Consider the following 17,038-nt stretch of genomic DNA (forward strand, 5'->3'; position numbering starts at 1 on the left):
ACTTCATGCTGGCAGCCATGCGGTTGAACCATGGTATCCCTAGGATAGCATCCTCATGTTGGAGAGGAGAGATAAAGAAGTCTTCTTTGTCGACATAGCTTTGGACATGAAACCTCAACTTCCCAATCAAGGGAGTAACGGAAGCTTGTTGTCCCTTGAAAGTGGCATCGGTAGTTACAGCATCTCCCATCTCAAAAGCTTGAATGCCCAACTTGGTCGCCAATTCCATTGATATGAAGTTGAGAGTAGAACCAGGGTCAAACAAGATGAAGGCATCATGCTCCCTTACCTTTCCCCACGCATAGGAGAGAGGTGATCCTTTGCAATGAGTATCCTCTTTTGGAGCTTCGATAGTGGAAGCTCTAGGAGTCTCATTGCGAGAAATTTCTTTTGGGGCAAGAACGATAGACATGTCCTTGCTCCCCACACTTAAAACATTTGTGATCCTTGTGAAAAGTTTCAAGCTCTTAAGGAGAGAGTTTTTTTTTCCCTTGTAAACTCCTTTCTCCTTGGACCGATTGTTGTTGTTGTTGTTGGAATGGCCGTGGGAAAAATTTTGGGCATTAATTTTTCCCTTTCCATCACTTTCGTCTTTATTTTCCATGGGTTTCACATTCAGTCTAACCCCTTGTTGAAAATTGATGCGTGAAGCAACCATGGTATGGTGGATTACTTCGTTGATAGAGTCAGGCTGTTGAGAGTTGACATACTCAGCCGTCTCTTCACGTAATCCCGCACAGAATTGTTGTTTTTGCTCAGCAAAGTCTATCTTTTGAAAGACGGTAGCCTTGAGATGTAAATCCCAAAACTTGTCCACATATTTGTGGACCATGAAAGAAAAGCCTTAAACTCTGCCATTCGGTGAGCACTTTGTCCTTTGCATCGCTTGCAAGGAATTGCTTCATGATGGAAACTCGTAGAGATTTCCATGTCTTGGGGCTTCGCCATTGCCACGAAGGCTAGCCCACCGTTGACGAGCCAATTTTTGGAAGTGCATAGCTACATGGCGTAGCTTGGAGGACTCCGTGAAGCCCTCGTCTCAATAATGGTAAAGTCGTAGGCAACTCTAAAAAGACTCCATTATTAAGACCAAAGCTCTCGAGGTGTGCACCATATCCCACGTAGTGGGCTCAACAAAACCGATAATAGATCTCAGTCCCACATACCCTAATATAATTAACAAAAACAACCATTAATACTCTACTTAGAACCTCTCTTCTTAAGCAAGAAAACAAAAAACAAATGCTCTGATACCAATGTAATGGTAATGGCCTATGAACTTTGAGAGTAGCGGAATTACGAAATTAGGTGAAGCACTTTTGAGAGGTTACTTTGTGAGCATAGCGGGTTAACTTAAAGGATGGTAGCAACATAAACATGGTACTTAGTTAACTTGGCATGAACAATACTTTTGCAAGAGAGAGTGTTTAGAGAACATGACAATACTTGAGGACCGGATTCATATGGAGCCGGTCCCCCCTCCAATAGGCATTTGTATTATAGTTTCTCCCATCAAGAGAGACTTGGTACAATACAATCTTTGTGTTCCTTGTGACCTACGTGATGCAATGAAGATGGAAAGCTTCATGCATCACAAGCATACCATAAACTTGTAGAAAGCATTAACTATCCCAAGACTCAGTCCCAAGGCCTCAAACACCTTCGAAGGTGGAGAGAGCTAGCGGGGAATGAGGATAGGGAAGAAGAAGAAGAAACATTTCATAGGAGAAAGAAATAGTTCCTCACTTATCATTACTCTTCTTGCTAGCATACATAATAGCATAATAATGAAGATGGAGAAGATGGCAAGCTTAAGCATTGAAGCATGGCTCTTAATTGGATTTTCATTCCATAGCCAAGAGTGTTGATGTAGGCTCTCTCTTCTCACAAGCTTGGAGAAGGAGGTGGTGTTACTCCACTTTCACCAAGTGAGAATCCCCTTGCAAATGAGAGAGTGTGTGTGTGTGTGTGTGTGTGTGGAGTATATCCCCCTAGAACCCCCCCTCCTTGCTTTGGGCGAGTGGTAGCTTTTCCACATGCTTCAATCTCATTGGACCCCTCTCCCCCTAGCCAATCACATGCAGCATGCAGTCAAGTACATGGGTAGTCTTTTGACAAGTGTCCTTCTTACCCCTTAGAGAGAGAGAGCTTGAAAATATCTAGATATTTGTTGGGGGGAAGGAGAAGCTCATTGGACCCCTCTTTACCCCAACCAATAGCATTCAAGCACCCCATGTGGTTAAGCTTAGTGAGAGTCTGACATGTGTCCCATGTGCCCTTTTAGAAAAGGGTGCCCCTTGGGTGAGTGGAAGGTTAGGTCAAAGATTCCCCTAACTTTGGGACTTTTATGCATAGGAAGCTTCTCAAGCAACTTCCTCATTAAGTGTGTAGGGTCTCTTTTTGACTCAAGTATCTTAACCCCCATGCATAGGAAGCTTCTCAAGCAACTTCCTCATTAAGTGTGTAGGGTCTCTTTTTGACTCAAGCATCTTACTTCCCATGCATAGGAAGCTTATCAAGCAACTTCTTCATTAAGTATGACAAGTAACTCAAGTACCTTAGTCATCAAGCATGACAAGCACCTTAGGTGGAGTTCCCACCTCAAGCTCAGCCTTGGCTTGCCTAAGGTAAAAGGCAATTTTAGGTCGGGTTCCCACCTCAAGCATAACCCTAGTTTGCTTAAGGTCAAAGACAAGTTTAGGTCGGGTTCCCACCTCAAGCTCGGTGCTAGCTTGCTTAAGGTCAAAGTAAGTTTAACACTAACCATTGGAGGTCTTTAATGAAGCTAACCCTAAGGTCTTTTAAGCTCCATTAATTAACCTTGCTCTTTGACAGACCATCTCTCATTTGAGCCCCTTTACCATTGGCCCCGTGTTGAGATAGATCCGTAAGCACATGTCAATATTTTAACCCTTGTTCCCATTTATTATTCCACATTAAATTATCAGTTTAATATGAAAAAATCATTTAGGTTGGTTAGATATTAGATATTTAATTACATGCATCACTGTGTTTGAGGACATCGAAGCATCATAGCACCCATGGCAAGTGTTCCATAAAGGAACCATGGGCATTGCTTAGAACTTAGAGACAGAAGTCCCCAACCGCAATATCATCATGGGCATGTATGCCAGAGTAATGTTCTTGGCCTCCCATTGTCTGCAAACATTCAAGGAGGCATTCATGACAAGGTGTTTTAAGATGGACTCCACCATCTTCAGTCCCCTGACAAAGGATTTTCTAGCTCGCCATATTGCATATCAGAGTGTAATCATGAATAATCCTTTCAAGGATTTGGCAGCCCAAGAAAATATAGTGGCAAGGGTAAAAAAATTCAGAAACATCACCAAGACCCTAGAGAAGCGTACATTCAACTATTGAAGACGAAGTGCAGCTCAACTAGAAGACAAAGTGTAGCTCAGCCAGAAGACCAAGTGTTGATCAAGTTGAAGACAACGCTTGCACAAGGATGTGTAATGGCTAGGAAGGGGGGAATGTTAGCAGATGGACCGCATGGGCACCCTCTTAGTCGGCCACCTCGTCATAAAACCGTCAATTTTGTACCCCATTATTTTTTGGTAACCCAAATTCATTTACGACAATTGCATTGTGTTCCTTGTCTAGTGCTCTTTAATTTAAGTATAACCTTTCTCAATTTTGTTGTGGTTTGTGACTACGTGTTGGCGAGCTAAATCGACTATTTTGAGTGTATGAATAGTTGTTTTTTGACATCTTGACCATAGGAGAGTGTTCCTAGACCATAGGGCGACCTTTCTGGATAGTTTTGTTACAGTTTTTAGGACTATGATCATGATGGAGCGTGATTTTGGTACCTTGCCGGATTGCAACTAGATTTGGAAGGATAGTGCCCCTAGACATCTTAGACGTCCTCCTATAGTTTTATTGCATTTTGACTTTGTTTGAGTGCCAAAATGGCATGACGACTGAGAGCGATGAGACATGACATATGCAGATTGCCTAAGTAGAGAGTGATAGATTTGCTAGTGCTAGAGATGGCTTTGTTCTAGAGGTTCACTTCTTGAGGTTGACACCCTCAAAGAGTCTCCGTGCCCCATTCGAGTCGATTTCTTGCGTATTGACATTATGTTAGTGCCAGATAGCTATGCTGTAGACATTCGATCGCAACGACCCGCTAACACTAACTAAAATCTCTACAAATCTTGTGTGTCATAGGTATGAAGTGTTATGGTATCCTACATATGATGTTTTCATCCCATAATTTTGGTAAAAAACTAGATTATATAGCCCTCTGTTGAAATAACCAGTACATGAATAAAAAAAGTCTTGGATTTTAACAAACCTTTTTGTGAAAGAAGCTGGTACATGAACATAAAAATGAAAAGAGGATATTGGGAGAGAATTCTCCTCCAAAAATATCCAGCCCAAAGAGATCCATCTTGAGAGGGTTAAATGCACTATAGGAATAAAAACGCCTCTACATCGCATGCACATCCACTTGCGAAGAAATCCTCTTGCACTAGCACTATCCTGTGGAAACATCAACACACACACACACACACACACATATACCCACACACATACTCACTTTTGTAGCATTTTTGCAACACCTACACTAGGAATCTCTACTCCATCTCTACAATGATGACAACATTTGATTACTATAAAGCCACATGAGTGCTTTCCACTACAAGAAAATGCAACCTTAAGAAGCTCTACAACCAAATGCAAGCTATAGGTAACCAAGTGTTTTTTGTGTACAATCGCACACACACACACACACACACACACACACACACACACGCACGCACGCACGCGCGTGTGCACGTGCACGAGTGAATGCATGGCATACACACACACAAGCACATCAATGATCATGAATTTGCATTTTAGGAAAAATTACGCTCACACATTAAAAATGCAGACTTAGCTGAATATTACATTTCGATATTAGTAAGTAATAGTTCTACAATATTGCATAAGCATTGATTTTGAATAAGGTATTTTACACACACCACCATCAAAAGGACTAGTACACACATGCGCGCACGCACACACACACACACACACATGTGCGCGCATAACATGCACACACATACAACATCAGTCTACACACATGATTGTGTAACCCATCACACACACACACACACACACACACACACACACACACACACACATACACACAAGATTAAATAAACAAAGGCATACCCACAAACATACACCTTGATTTATATAGTGCCTTAGGCAACTGTTGAAGGACGGCACATGTCCTCATTGGAAAGACAAACCAATCAAGCCTCATCAAGGTCAACATGATGATAATAAAAACTATGAACCAGGTAAAATTCTGACACTATACGCATTTTAAAAGAAATTTTCAAGAAAATCTTTCGAAGAGATAGCTTTTTATCTATATGTATCCTCATATGAGGGTTTCATAGAAATTAGTTTTTTCTTACAAAATAAATGACACGCTGTCAATAGGTATAAAAAATGCTACTGGTTTTTTTTTGGAATAAAAATAATCAAAATGCAAAGGGAAATGCCACTAGTTTTATAAGAATTAAACCTCACCCATTTAAAATAGTATAATAAATATCTTTTGGTATAATCATGCTACCAATAGTGATTGTAAACAGCTTGTTAAAGTGAACTTAGCTACTACCCTTTGGCTGTTGAGAAATTTGTTCCTTGAAAGTACAAGTGTGAAGAGGCCAATCAGTGGCCATCAACACCATAGGAGTGATTTGTCATTAGCTAGGTCATACCCCTAAAATTACCACTCTCATAGACACAATCAGTGCTATAGACTCAACATGAGATCCTCTCAACTGGATCTTTGAAACAATCATATCTCCTCATTGAAAGAAGAGAAAAATTTCTCAAAACCCAAAAAAAGGTAGTCATACTAGATATTCTTTGGTTTTTGAAATATAAGATTACCTACCTTGAGGCTCTCTTAGCAGCTTCATGTTATCCCATGAATTAGGTGCTTGATAGAGAGGCCAAGCCTGTCTACTACTACAGATGAAAATCATCATTTGTAGTGCATGCACCTTCTGCATATAACCAATGATATGTAGTGCATGTCGATGCATTGAGATGCAATGAACACAAGCAACGATCCTAGCCTCAATTGCTATTGAGTAGAAGGTCACAACTAGAGGTATCTCATGCAAATAGAAGAATCATCAATTGAATAATTGAAAACAAACTAGATCTTACCTCGTCTTAAAGAAGCCTGTGAGTCGCATGCATGTGGGCATCACATTGAGTGGAATACATCGTGACCATTAGGCGGATAATGATGCCTTTGACATAGTAGCTAGAGTTATAGTGGAAGCGTAAACAATGATTGAGTGGACTTAATTCCACCTTATTGGCACGTAAGTGCGAGAAATAGATTGATAAGCCCTTGGCTACAAATAACAGCCTCAATAGTTTGAGCCGATACCGTAGGTGCCTTGCATGATCTATACTGGCATGTATACATCACAATTGGATGTTGCCATATGTAAAATGTGAGCTTATACCCCAATATTTTTAATTCCCCAAACCTATGTGCTTTGTCCTTAATCCAAAGTCAATGAGCAAGACCTTGGCACGGGGTAGAAGCCTTGCTTCTTGTTATGGCCTTCAAAGCACTTTTCTTTACAAAGCAAGAGATCTTTGTTAAAAACACACAAAAAAACAAGAAGAACTTAATATTGTCTAACCTTGTCGCCCATGTGTGGCCAGTTTTCTCAAAATCCAGAAATAAATGCTCACTTGAGAGGGATTTTCAATGTGATTTTGCAATAGTGTTTGAAGCCGGCTCATAGCCATGGAGTTTGATACTTAAAGCTGTCGTATGTATCCCCTTGGATTTGTCAGGTTGACACCGAGGGAAAGATTGTTCATATACTCTTGCAAAGTGCTCTCAAGTCCGTGTGCTGATAGCATATCTCAAACTTGGGAAGCCACTATGCTAGGTACATAAAATTGAAGCCTTACTTCACATAACCATACTGAGGTGAATTTGCCTTGATTTCGTTGTTGACCCAACCACAAGTTTCAAAGGTTTTAGAAACCTTGTCAAGCTATATTCTGATTGCAAAACCCAAAAGTGCAAAGAAATGCAATGTACCTGAATTATTAAGTCCTCTGTCGACTTTTTGAAAAAAATATCTTTTGGAGAGCTTTGGCCCTTGGCCCCCTCCTACAAGATCTCGAAAGGGAAAAATTTACCCTTGAGTTTGACAATAAAAGATAGTTAGCTATTTATACAAAGTCTGTGCTCACTCGTAGACTAAGGCACCATGTTCAAGGTGAAGACAATTTTTGAAAACCTTTTCATAACCTCCTGCAACATAAACTCATTTATAGAGTAAGAAACACCATGTCAAGCATGAGATTGCAAACCTTATGAACATTCCTCGAGCAATTTTCTCTGTATGATGTCATGTATATTATGCCATGTATATGGAGAAGCGTAACTTCCCTTGCATGAGTTGTTTGAAATTAAAGCCTCGCTCAACCATTTCTTTGTCATCTGCTTGAGCACAAAGTCATGAAAGTTTGTGATGTTATCGGCCATACCCGTCATAGCCTTGTCCAGCTTATGCAAGTTTTTTCAAAGTAAATGCAAGGGCTCAAGAAAATTCTCTTTGAATAACTCGGTTTGTTGCCGAAATCTTGTTGTCGGTAGCCTTGCCAGGAAAATGGCCTTGCCTTATTCACGGTCCCTGTCGAGGATCTTGAAAGTTTCTTGCCTTTGCTTCATCAGCACCATGGTCGTGCCTTTAATTTCTGCACATGAGCCCCACGGAGTTAGTTGGCAAATTTGAATGAACTCTATCGAACGTGCTTTTCTCAACATCAATTATCCAGTGACAATTCCAAAAATGACTTGTTGAAAACATTGGGATTTTCATGCCTTGCTGAAAATTTATGTAGGCCATGCTGCAATCGATTGTGATGGAGTCTCCATGGATTCACAATGCTATCGCATGGCATTTCCATGGTCGAGCAACTGCAAGCAAGGGGGAAGGAGGGGGGGGGGCACCCTTAGCAAAGGTCAGAGCCACCAAATTGTTTTAGGGTAATGGCCCTTTGAGTATGAACTCAAGGGCCTCTACAACCAGTGATGGTGGGTGGCACAACGGTGCGAGAAAGAGAGAAGGAGAGAGTCTCTGTGTGAAACCTTGCACTCCTTGGCATGTTGTAGAAACAAAAAGAAACCACTAGGCTAGCATGAATCTATTGAGCTAGAACCGAACTATTTTCATGCAAGTCACCATGGCCCCTCCTTGCTTGTAAGGGCACTTTCCCTCAGACATCCCTCTGAGAGCTTGATTGTGCAAGCAGTTGCTCCCACATCTTCCTTAATTTAAGCTTCCTTATCCATGTATGCTTTTCATGGAGGGTTGCATGGCGCCCTTGGAGGGTTGCCTTACCCTCCCCATCACCATCTTCCCTTGCCTTGGTCGTCTCTCAATCCCTATGAGAGAGAGAGAGAGAGAGAGAGAGAGAGAGAGAGAGAGAGAGAGAGAGAGGGAAAGAGAGCAAGCATCTATCCGCCTTAGAGATCTTCCATGCTTCCGGCCTCCCCTCCCTTCTAGCTTTGATACCAATGAAAGGACATAAGAGCTACCACATGCTAATCACCACCTAGCCTTGCCCCTATATAGGAGCCCCCTTGACCATGCATGCGTAGATTAGGGCCTTGCCCCCCTAGTCCTACCTTAGGCCCGACACTCCACATTCTAGTGCCACATCTCAAATGCATGTTGCAACAAAACGTACACACAAGAAGACTATCTGTGCAAGCAAAATCTATCTTTTGATGTGCTGCTTAGATGGAGATTCTAAGTACGAAAAAAGCTTTGAAAAGGGGGTAAAATCAAAGGATGTTTGATGGAAATGCTCCCAAAATGGTGAGTGTGTTGCAACTGCAACTACAATCAAAATCAATCGTGCAAGTGCGCACAAACTTAGACAAGAATGCCCCTGTAAAGAATCACAACTTGGCTTTGATACCTCCTTTCATAACAAGTTGCCCATGCACTACAATGTTGAAGAAAGTGTGAAAATTGTGTTGCTGAGTAAATCTGACTATGCACACAAATGTGGAAGTTCATTGAATAGTGTTGAAATGCTAGCAAAACATCAAGTTCCTCAAGCAAAAAGTATTGCATTGAGAAGGTCAACTCAATTTTCCAGGCCCCATAATTGTTTGTGATGCACCTAGACTATGTTGTGTTGACACATTGAGGAGAGCCCTCTAGGTATGATGAGGTTATGTTACCACATCATAAGCTTGATTTGGAGAGTGTTGTGAAATTGCATTGGATTCTTTGGTGAAGAATCAAACTTGGGGCTTACCACCTTTTCCACAAAAGGGAAGAATACATTGCCATGTAAATGGATCTACAATTTGAATCTCAGACCCAATGATCAAAATCCTATTTAAAGTAAGTACACCCAATGATGAGAACCCCGAGTACACAACTATATTGGTTGCAAAAGGTTTCGAGCAGAAGTAGGGCATTGATTTTCACGAGTTTTTTTTGCAAGTTTTCAAAGGACTGCTCTATAGACAATTCTTTCTTTGGTTGCCGAGGGGGGCACACAATTGATCCACATGGATGTTATTGTAATGCTCTATAATGGTGATCTTTGTGAGGACATTTACATGCACCATCCGAAGGGTTTTGTTGAGGCACATAGAGAAATGGGTGTGTAAGCTTAACAAAATGCTATCCAGCACCAAACAGGATGGTATCATGAGTTTAATGCATTCATGAGTCTCTAGGTTATTGAAGGAGCAAAAGTGATGATTGCTTCTATACAAAGAAAGCTACAGATGGTAGTCTTTTGATTTGGAGCCTTTATGTGGATGATATGCTCATAGCTAGGAAGACTGGTCTAGAGGTAGGTGCATTAAAAGAAAAGTTACATGAGAAATTTTGCATGAAGGATTTAGAGAAGCAAACCATATTCTTGCACATTATGTGGGACATATGGAAGAAGGTTCTTTACTTGGCACAGAAAGAATAAATTTGCCATGTATTGAAGTGTTTCGTAGCTCGAAAGTGGGTGACCACCATAGCTTTCATTTTTATGGACAGAAGAAGAAGAAGATTTTGGTCAAAAGTGGGTGACCTCCGTAGCTATACAAAAAGAAAGTTCTTTACTTGGCATAGAATGAATATATTTACAAGTGTCTTGATGGCTTCAACCTTCTTAATTTTTAAGCATGATCAAAGTATGTGATAAAACTTATTGTATTCTTGAAGGTAAAACTTTGCATTTAAGGCATTAAAAAAAGAGTATGCTCGATGTTTTGCTTAGAGGAATCACAGGACATTGAAAGCATAAGCACATATGTTTTGTTGTGTTGTATTCCATGCACCCAACACGTAAGGGTCTAAAGACTTGTTGGATAGATCTTTGAGGTCTCTTGGGATTGTTCAGAGTTAAAGATTGTCTTCTTCTCTCTACAACAAGCTCAAGAAGAATCACGATCTGATGCTAGAGGGAAACCGGAGCATTGAAAGCATAAGCACATATGTTTTGTTGTGTTGTATTCCATGCACTTGAGGTCTCTTGGTTTTGTTCAGATTCTCTTCTTCTCTTTCCAACAAGCTCAAGAAAAAGATAACAAAGAGTATGTATCACACATTTTGGAAAATCGCTCATTAGAGAGAATTAAGCAAGATGCCAACACAAGCCTGGAGTGAAAGTAAAGGTACGAACTTCAGACTGCACTTTGCATGAGGGTAAAACGTCAAAAGCATCAATTTTTTTGTTCGCATGCAAGTGGCGTCTCTCTCTCTCTCTCTCTCTCTCTCTCTCTCTCTCTGCGTGGGCTGAAGCGATGAGAGCTAGAAGAAGGGACGATGCTATTGTTGAAGATTGTTGAAGATTGAGGGGCAAATGGGGAGGTCTTCATGCATAGAGGCTCCGCGATGAAGAAGGTGGGCGAGGTCGAGGGGAGGAGGCGCGTAGATCAAAGGAGATGGGCGGAGAGAGAGAGAGAGAGAGAGAGAGAGAGAGAGAAGGGGGGAAGGAGCGGTGGCAAGAGGAATCTTTTCACTAATGATTTTTTTAAAGAACCTATCAATACTGTGAATTCATATCTAGCTTCCAAGTTAGTCAGTAATACAAAAGACAAAGTCAAATAATAAAGCTCCATAGACTTCGTTTTTTTTTAAAAATCTCTCTCTCTCTCTCTCTCGCACGCGCGCGCGCGCGCCACACATTACACACACACCTCGACTGCATGCAACAAGTTTCGCGCTGCTTAGCCACCCGCTTCTGGCCTCGGTAAATCTGCCCTACTCTCCATTTGGTTTTTCAGGTTTGCATCGGCGACGCGTCTTTTGCTGTTTTGGGCAGCTAAAGATTAGGTCGGAAGACAGAAGTCTGCAGATTTTAGGGTTTCTTGCAGGTGTCTTACTGGCTGCTTTCTTACTCTTCTAATAGCCGAAGATGGCGAGCGTGTAAGATGGGAACAGGGAATCAAGTAGATTCAAGCGCTTCTGCGAGAGATTCCGTGCCTGTTGGTCGATCTGCACCTTCTATAGCTCAGCTTTCTCTAGCGAAGGGTTCTGCTACCGTTTGCTCTGCCTGTGGTCATGTTGGTGAACCTTTTCACAGATTGAAGCATGATGGTACAGCCCGCCATTTTTGCAGCTCCTGCATCCTGTTTCTTTACAAAGGTATGTATTGCTGTCTGTGCTTTGTGGTCTATGAGAACCCTGGTGCAAAGGGCGACTCTTCCTTGTGGGTCTCCTGTGCCAACTGCCAACGAATTGGTCATATACAATGTGCCCGCGATCATGATCTTCATGTAGACTCTGTGTTTTTCACATGCCCAAAGTGTTCTCAACCTGAGAAAGGTTTAGCTCAAAGTAGCACAGAGGGTCAGGCTGAGAATGGATGCCCGCCACGGAAGAGGTTGCGAACCTCTGGTGATGACCAGAGTGTGTGCACTACTTCTCTGGATGATAAGCAGAAAGTACGTGGCCCGCCAGAAGAGGCGCTCGCGGCTGCTCAAATCGTAGCTTTGTTAGCTGTGCAGCATGCAAAGGATGCGAAAGCAAGATCCAGGGCATCTGCAGCAGTAGCTGCAAGGGCAGCTGCTTGCGCAAAAGCTGCTCTAGATACAGCTTACAGAGTTGCACAGGAAGAAGCAAGATCGAAACCTGAGTCCTCCAGGCGTCTTTCTGGAACCTTACCTGCGAGTAAGGGGGGATTGTCATCTCTATCTGCAATCACTGCATCCAAAAGTGTGAGAGTAGATGGTGGAGTCCCTCTTCTTAGTCCATTTTTGTATTCCAATGCATTGTCTCACAAAGATCAACTCGGAAAGGGTCTCACTACGGCTGGCTACATTCCGGTAAACGCCAGAGTCACAACTCAGTACAACAAAATGAAGCCTTTGCCACCGAGCGCTGCAGTTACAGATGCTATACCTCAGAGTGGCTCTTTTCAAAAGCCTAAGGAAGTACGCTTGCAAGAAGCATTGGAGGGCGTCCAGAATGGAGGCCCAGCAATGGAACCAGAAGTCGTTAATGTTAGTGCATCTCCAGAAAGTATATTAGACACTGCCGCTTCTCTTGAGACTCCCCGACCAATTTCATCAGCAGAGCCAGGCCCATCCCATTGTAGTGTACCTGATGCAGCCCCCAGTACGGTGAGCTCTTCATCCACTGTGCTTATAAGGAATGATCTGTCTGGAAATGGTGCTCATTTGCAAACTTCAAAAGATGAGAGTCCAACCTTTGACAAGAAAGATCAAGGATCTGATGATTCTGCAGGATCTGCAGCCAAAGATTGACTGACCATAGAAGTAGTGATATGAGCAGTTGTGTCATTGATGTGGAAGGCATGGAGTGTAGGGGAAACTTCTCAGGCAAAGAGAAGGCAGAAGATGATGGTTTAGGAGATGTTTTCAAGCACATAGATCAGAAGTAGTCTCTTACATTGAAGAGACTTGCAGAGTTCTGGAGATTTGTAGAGGTGCAAATTGAGTGCAGCGTCACTCCAGTAAGTCGTTTCACAACGGATTTGCCTCAAGGTGCTCTCGTGCTGGCGAAGAGCTGGAATTGTTTGATTGCACCAGGGCTTGTGCTTGGATTATATGAAGAGCTCCCGAATCCACCCCTTGCAGAGTGCTTCTACAATGGTAAGAGCAGAGCTTTTTGTCACCAGCTGTGCCTGCGCCTTCAACTGACTCTCTGATTGCAAAGATTGCTATGAGCTTGCAACTTTTATGCGAATCCGAAGTTACGTGCAAATTGTGAGGTTAGTGAATTCTCCTTGCTGAGATTATTTGCATCTTTCGTGGTGGAAAGAGGTTGCAATGGGAAAACGTGTACTCATAGTGGAAAGAAGAGTAATAGAATGATTTTTTGAACCTTTTCTGTAAAATTCAATGCTTCATCATTGCGGGTTTAAGCCTGTCATCTCCATTCAAGCCACGTAGCTTTTTGGTGTCCATGTCTGTGTGTGAATTTCTTGGTTTGTGCATGTATATAATAATCTGCTTAATGCTGATTGTTAGCTACGTTCAATGAAAGGGGACATTTGTTCGGTTAATTAGCCGCTTGATGGGTTTATTTAGTAATCTGATTTTTGCTGACTCTGAAGAGATTTGTGTGTTGACTCTTCTATATAGGATCTTTTATTTTCTCAGTTCAAAGCTGTGCTATCTTGATTGTTGCAAGGCTGATTGTTCTATCAGTAGTCCCTTAAAACTTATACCTCAAAAAGTGTGATGCCGCAAAAGGTGCAACATCTCAACTGCTATTTGGCAGGCATGCTTTGATGAAGTGGATATCCACCAGAGTGAAGAAACTGTGCAGATTAGTGGGTGCTTCATCAGCCATTACCCAAATCTTTTTTGTTACTCACTTCCTTTAGCCTCATCTCACACTCGAAAGATAAGGGGCATAACATTGTCTGAATTGTGCTGAATCACTGGCAAAAAGCAGCGCGACAAACTCGCGGAACAGAAATTTTTGAGAGGAGCAAAATTGAGATAGAAAGTGATTGCAATTCCCAACTATGGTCTTTCTTTGAAGTTGGTGTAGACTTATTTTAGCTTGTATTTAAGTTTAGGTTGTCAGCCTTTTAACCACTAATAAGTGTCATTGTGGTTTATGTGTGATGTTGCATTCAGGAAAATCAAATGAAGACGGCTTTTAGATGCTCTTAGACTTTGGGGTCTATTGAGTCTTTGACCTTGAGTTCATGCATTGAACAATGTACTTGGATTTCGGCTGTTACTTAATCTCACATGTATTGCATGAATGTCGTGAATGGTTTTGGAAGATGGGTATGATCGTCCAAAAACATGCGTGTGCTGTCTCTTACAGTTTTTTGTTGATTGTAAATAGGTAGTAAGTATAACCCTCTTTTTGGGATGATAAAATCCTAGGACTAGAGCCCTGGACGACCAAAATGTCCCTTAGAGCATTCATAAATGTGAACATTAATAAATGTTTGCTTGCAAACATTTTTAATTTTTACTTTTTTAGGACGTAAATTATAGTCTTTTGATCAAATTGAAAATTTTAGCAAGTGGCGAGTCTTTAAAGTTATAAGAGAATTTGTGACTGACCTTTTAGGGCATTTCTGCGGACAAAAATCTAGATTTGGCAGCATTTTAATTCATTTTGAAGCTTTTCACCACCATATCAATCCTTGGGGGGTCTCTTTTCTCATCCTAAACCATGTTTTTTCATTGTGGCGTGTTTCCATCAAAACAGTCTCTTAGCTTGCTTATTTCAGCATTTTGAACGTTTTTCTATCAGTTTCAGCTATTTCTGTTTGATCTCAATTGTGGGGAGGTCTCTCATCAACCTATTCATCTAGAAGAATTGCATCGGAATGTAAGATTCCACTCATTTAAGAGTTTTCATCATGAATACTTATGTAACATTCTCTTGTATAGATTATGGCTTTTGCCTTGGAAAAATTTACTAGCAAATGGAGAGAATGTGGGCACTTGAAGGAGTAGAGAGGAGGGACAAAGGACTTGGAAGGTTGCCTATGACATTCACTTGTTCGCAATGCTAATTTTCTCTTGTATCAATATGAAAGTTTTCTCTTACTGTCCGACCTGGTAATATAAGTAATTCAAAGAAACTTTTACTCTGAAAATTGCTTTCCAAACTAGTTATCAGCATGCTGCTTTAGAGTCGTAGGGTGCAATACTTATTGAAAGCTTGTAAACACTTGCCTTGCATTTGTCGGGTTTGGTTTTTGTTAACGAAAGAAAAGTTTAGTTTTGGTAAAGTCAAGATATCTGGAACTAAAAAAGGAATAGCTGATGATGTCTCCGAGAACATGATGCCTCAGAGGCTATGCTAGCGAGTCTATGTCACTATGTACACTAGCGTACCTGATTTGTTCACGAAAATAGTCTAATTTCTAACTTGTAGCATAACTTGCATGCGTATCGTGTCCTAGCTAGCATATTAACCATGCTATTAAGGATCTGACCTGGATGTTTAGCATGGATCAGTTGCTACATAGCATATCCACATCGTTTACTTCCCGAGATGGTTAACTAGCATATACTATAATACACATACACAATATGATAACCATGATATACAATATGCTTATTAGGAAAAAAGGATATGCCAAAGATATATCCAGCCTGCTGAGGATAATTACAGAGTCTTGCTTACTCTTGTATTTGATATTCAAAATATGCAACATGTCCTCTTTAATTATAGTTTCTTAACTAGCATACATAGTTCAAACACTAGGAGGCCCCTTCTACTAATGCTTGGGTTGTTAAGTAGCACAATGACTAGCATATTCAATGTAGCAATAGAATACTCCAGTATGATAACCAATAAATAAAGAATGATAACTAGCTTTTTCAATAGGATGGCTTGCATATCCATTTTAGTAGCTAGTATATCCAACATATGAAAAAGCATATGTTGTGTACACAATATGATATTGGCATGTCTACTTTTTTGAGGTGTACATAGGCACCATAATGTCAAAGTTAGGAATAATTGCTTAGAGCTTAATGGGGCCACAATCACATGAATCATGTGTCCTTTTAGTACATATTGAAGATTGACTACATGACGCTCTTCAATCGCTTGCATCACATATCCTTTTTGTTGGGCGAGACACATGTCTCATATCTCCAAAATGTGTAAACTGTCTTATTTCATGTGTATTTGGGGTATCACAACATTGCTTGTGGCATGAAAATTCAATGAAACAACCCACTACTGATGTCAATAATCGCTCTTAACGTCACCTTGTACAATCTTTGACAATCATCTTTAAGTATCTGCAAAAAATTCACATTAGGAATTGGCTCTTTTGATTTCAATACCATCAATAATGTTGCATTCTTCATTAGTATCTCATTGTTAGAAATTAATTGCTCGATGAGTTAATGTTTTGTGAACAATGGAAAAGATTGTGCATTGAATGGTAGCTTCCTCCATCGTAGAGTGATCATGGATTCTTTGCAAAGCACGATATTCGATAACTAGAAACCAAATTTCTTATTTGGCATTTGTGACAATGCCTTCCATCAATTGTGTAAACATGTTACAATGTTATAAGCAATTTTCTTCTTCCCTTCAGCCTTTGAACATGCATCCACCCTCCCCCTACAAGAACATCAGCTGTTTGAACCGTTCTCCATGCCTCGAAAGAAGCTTTAAGGGATGTGGATTTTAGAATGCACGAGAGAGAGAGAGAGAGAGAGAGAGAGAGAGAGAGAGAGAGAGATCCTCACTCACACACACACACATGCACACGTGCATGCGTGTGTGTGTGCACACAGCTTACCCTACGCCAGCTTACCCTACGCCAACTTACTCCTATCTGCTCCTCATCTCCTGGTATCTTTGCATCTATTAGGTGACCCCCAAACACTAAACACTTCATACAATGCCTTATTGGTGCTTCCCTATAGGCCGTGGTTTCGTCCGTAACAATCGATTACATAGTATGATGATGGAAAATTAAATGCTTTGGGATTATCCGCAACATGAAGTGAAGCCCTCTTTTTCATGGTATCAATGACATC

At 41.1% G+C, this 17,038-nt stretch overlaps 1 protein-coding gene across 2 annotated transcripts; it reads left to right on the forward strand.

The window, feature by feature from the left end:
• The first annotated feature begins 11,164 nt into the window (after positions 1–11,164).
• Positions 11,165–14,173, forward strand: LOC147432277 (uncharacterized). 2 transcript variants are annotated; one of them, XM_086492240.1, is made up of 7 exons: positions 11,165–11,286; positions 11,446–12,538; positions 12,612–12,658; positions 12,783–12,935; positions 13,002–13,150; positions 13,215–13,269; positions 13,782–14,173. In XM_086492240.1, the coding sequence occupies exons 1-7, from the start codon at positions 11,243–11,245 to the stop codon at positions 13,885–13,887; spliced, it is 1,647 nt and encodes a 548-aa protein (XP_086348366.1). In that variant the 5' UTR covers positions 11,165–11,242; the 3' UTR covers positions 13,888–14,173. The 2 variants fall into 2 exon arrangements, 1 of the variants encoding a protein (XP_086348366.1); XR_015185528.1 differs by lacking the exons at positions 11,165–11,286; positions 11,446–12,538; positions 12,612–12,658; positions 12,783–12,935; positions 13,782–14,173 and adding an exon at positions 13,643–13,775 and having other exon boundaries at positions 13,133–13,269.
• Positions 14,174–17,038: the final 2,865 nt, after the last annotated feature.

This window comes from Adiantum capillus-veneris, chromosome 20 (assembly GCF_014529385.1).
Source record: "Adiantum capillus-veneris isolate H3 chromosome 20, ASM1452938v2, whole genome shotgun sequence".
NCBI classification, from domain to species: Eukaryota; Viridiplantae; Streptophyta; class Polypodiopsida; order Polypodiales; family Pteridaceae; genus Adiantum; species Adiantum capillus-veneris.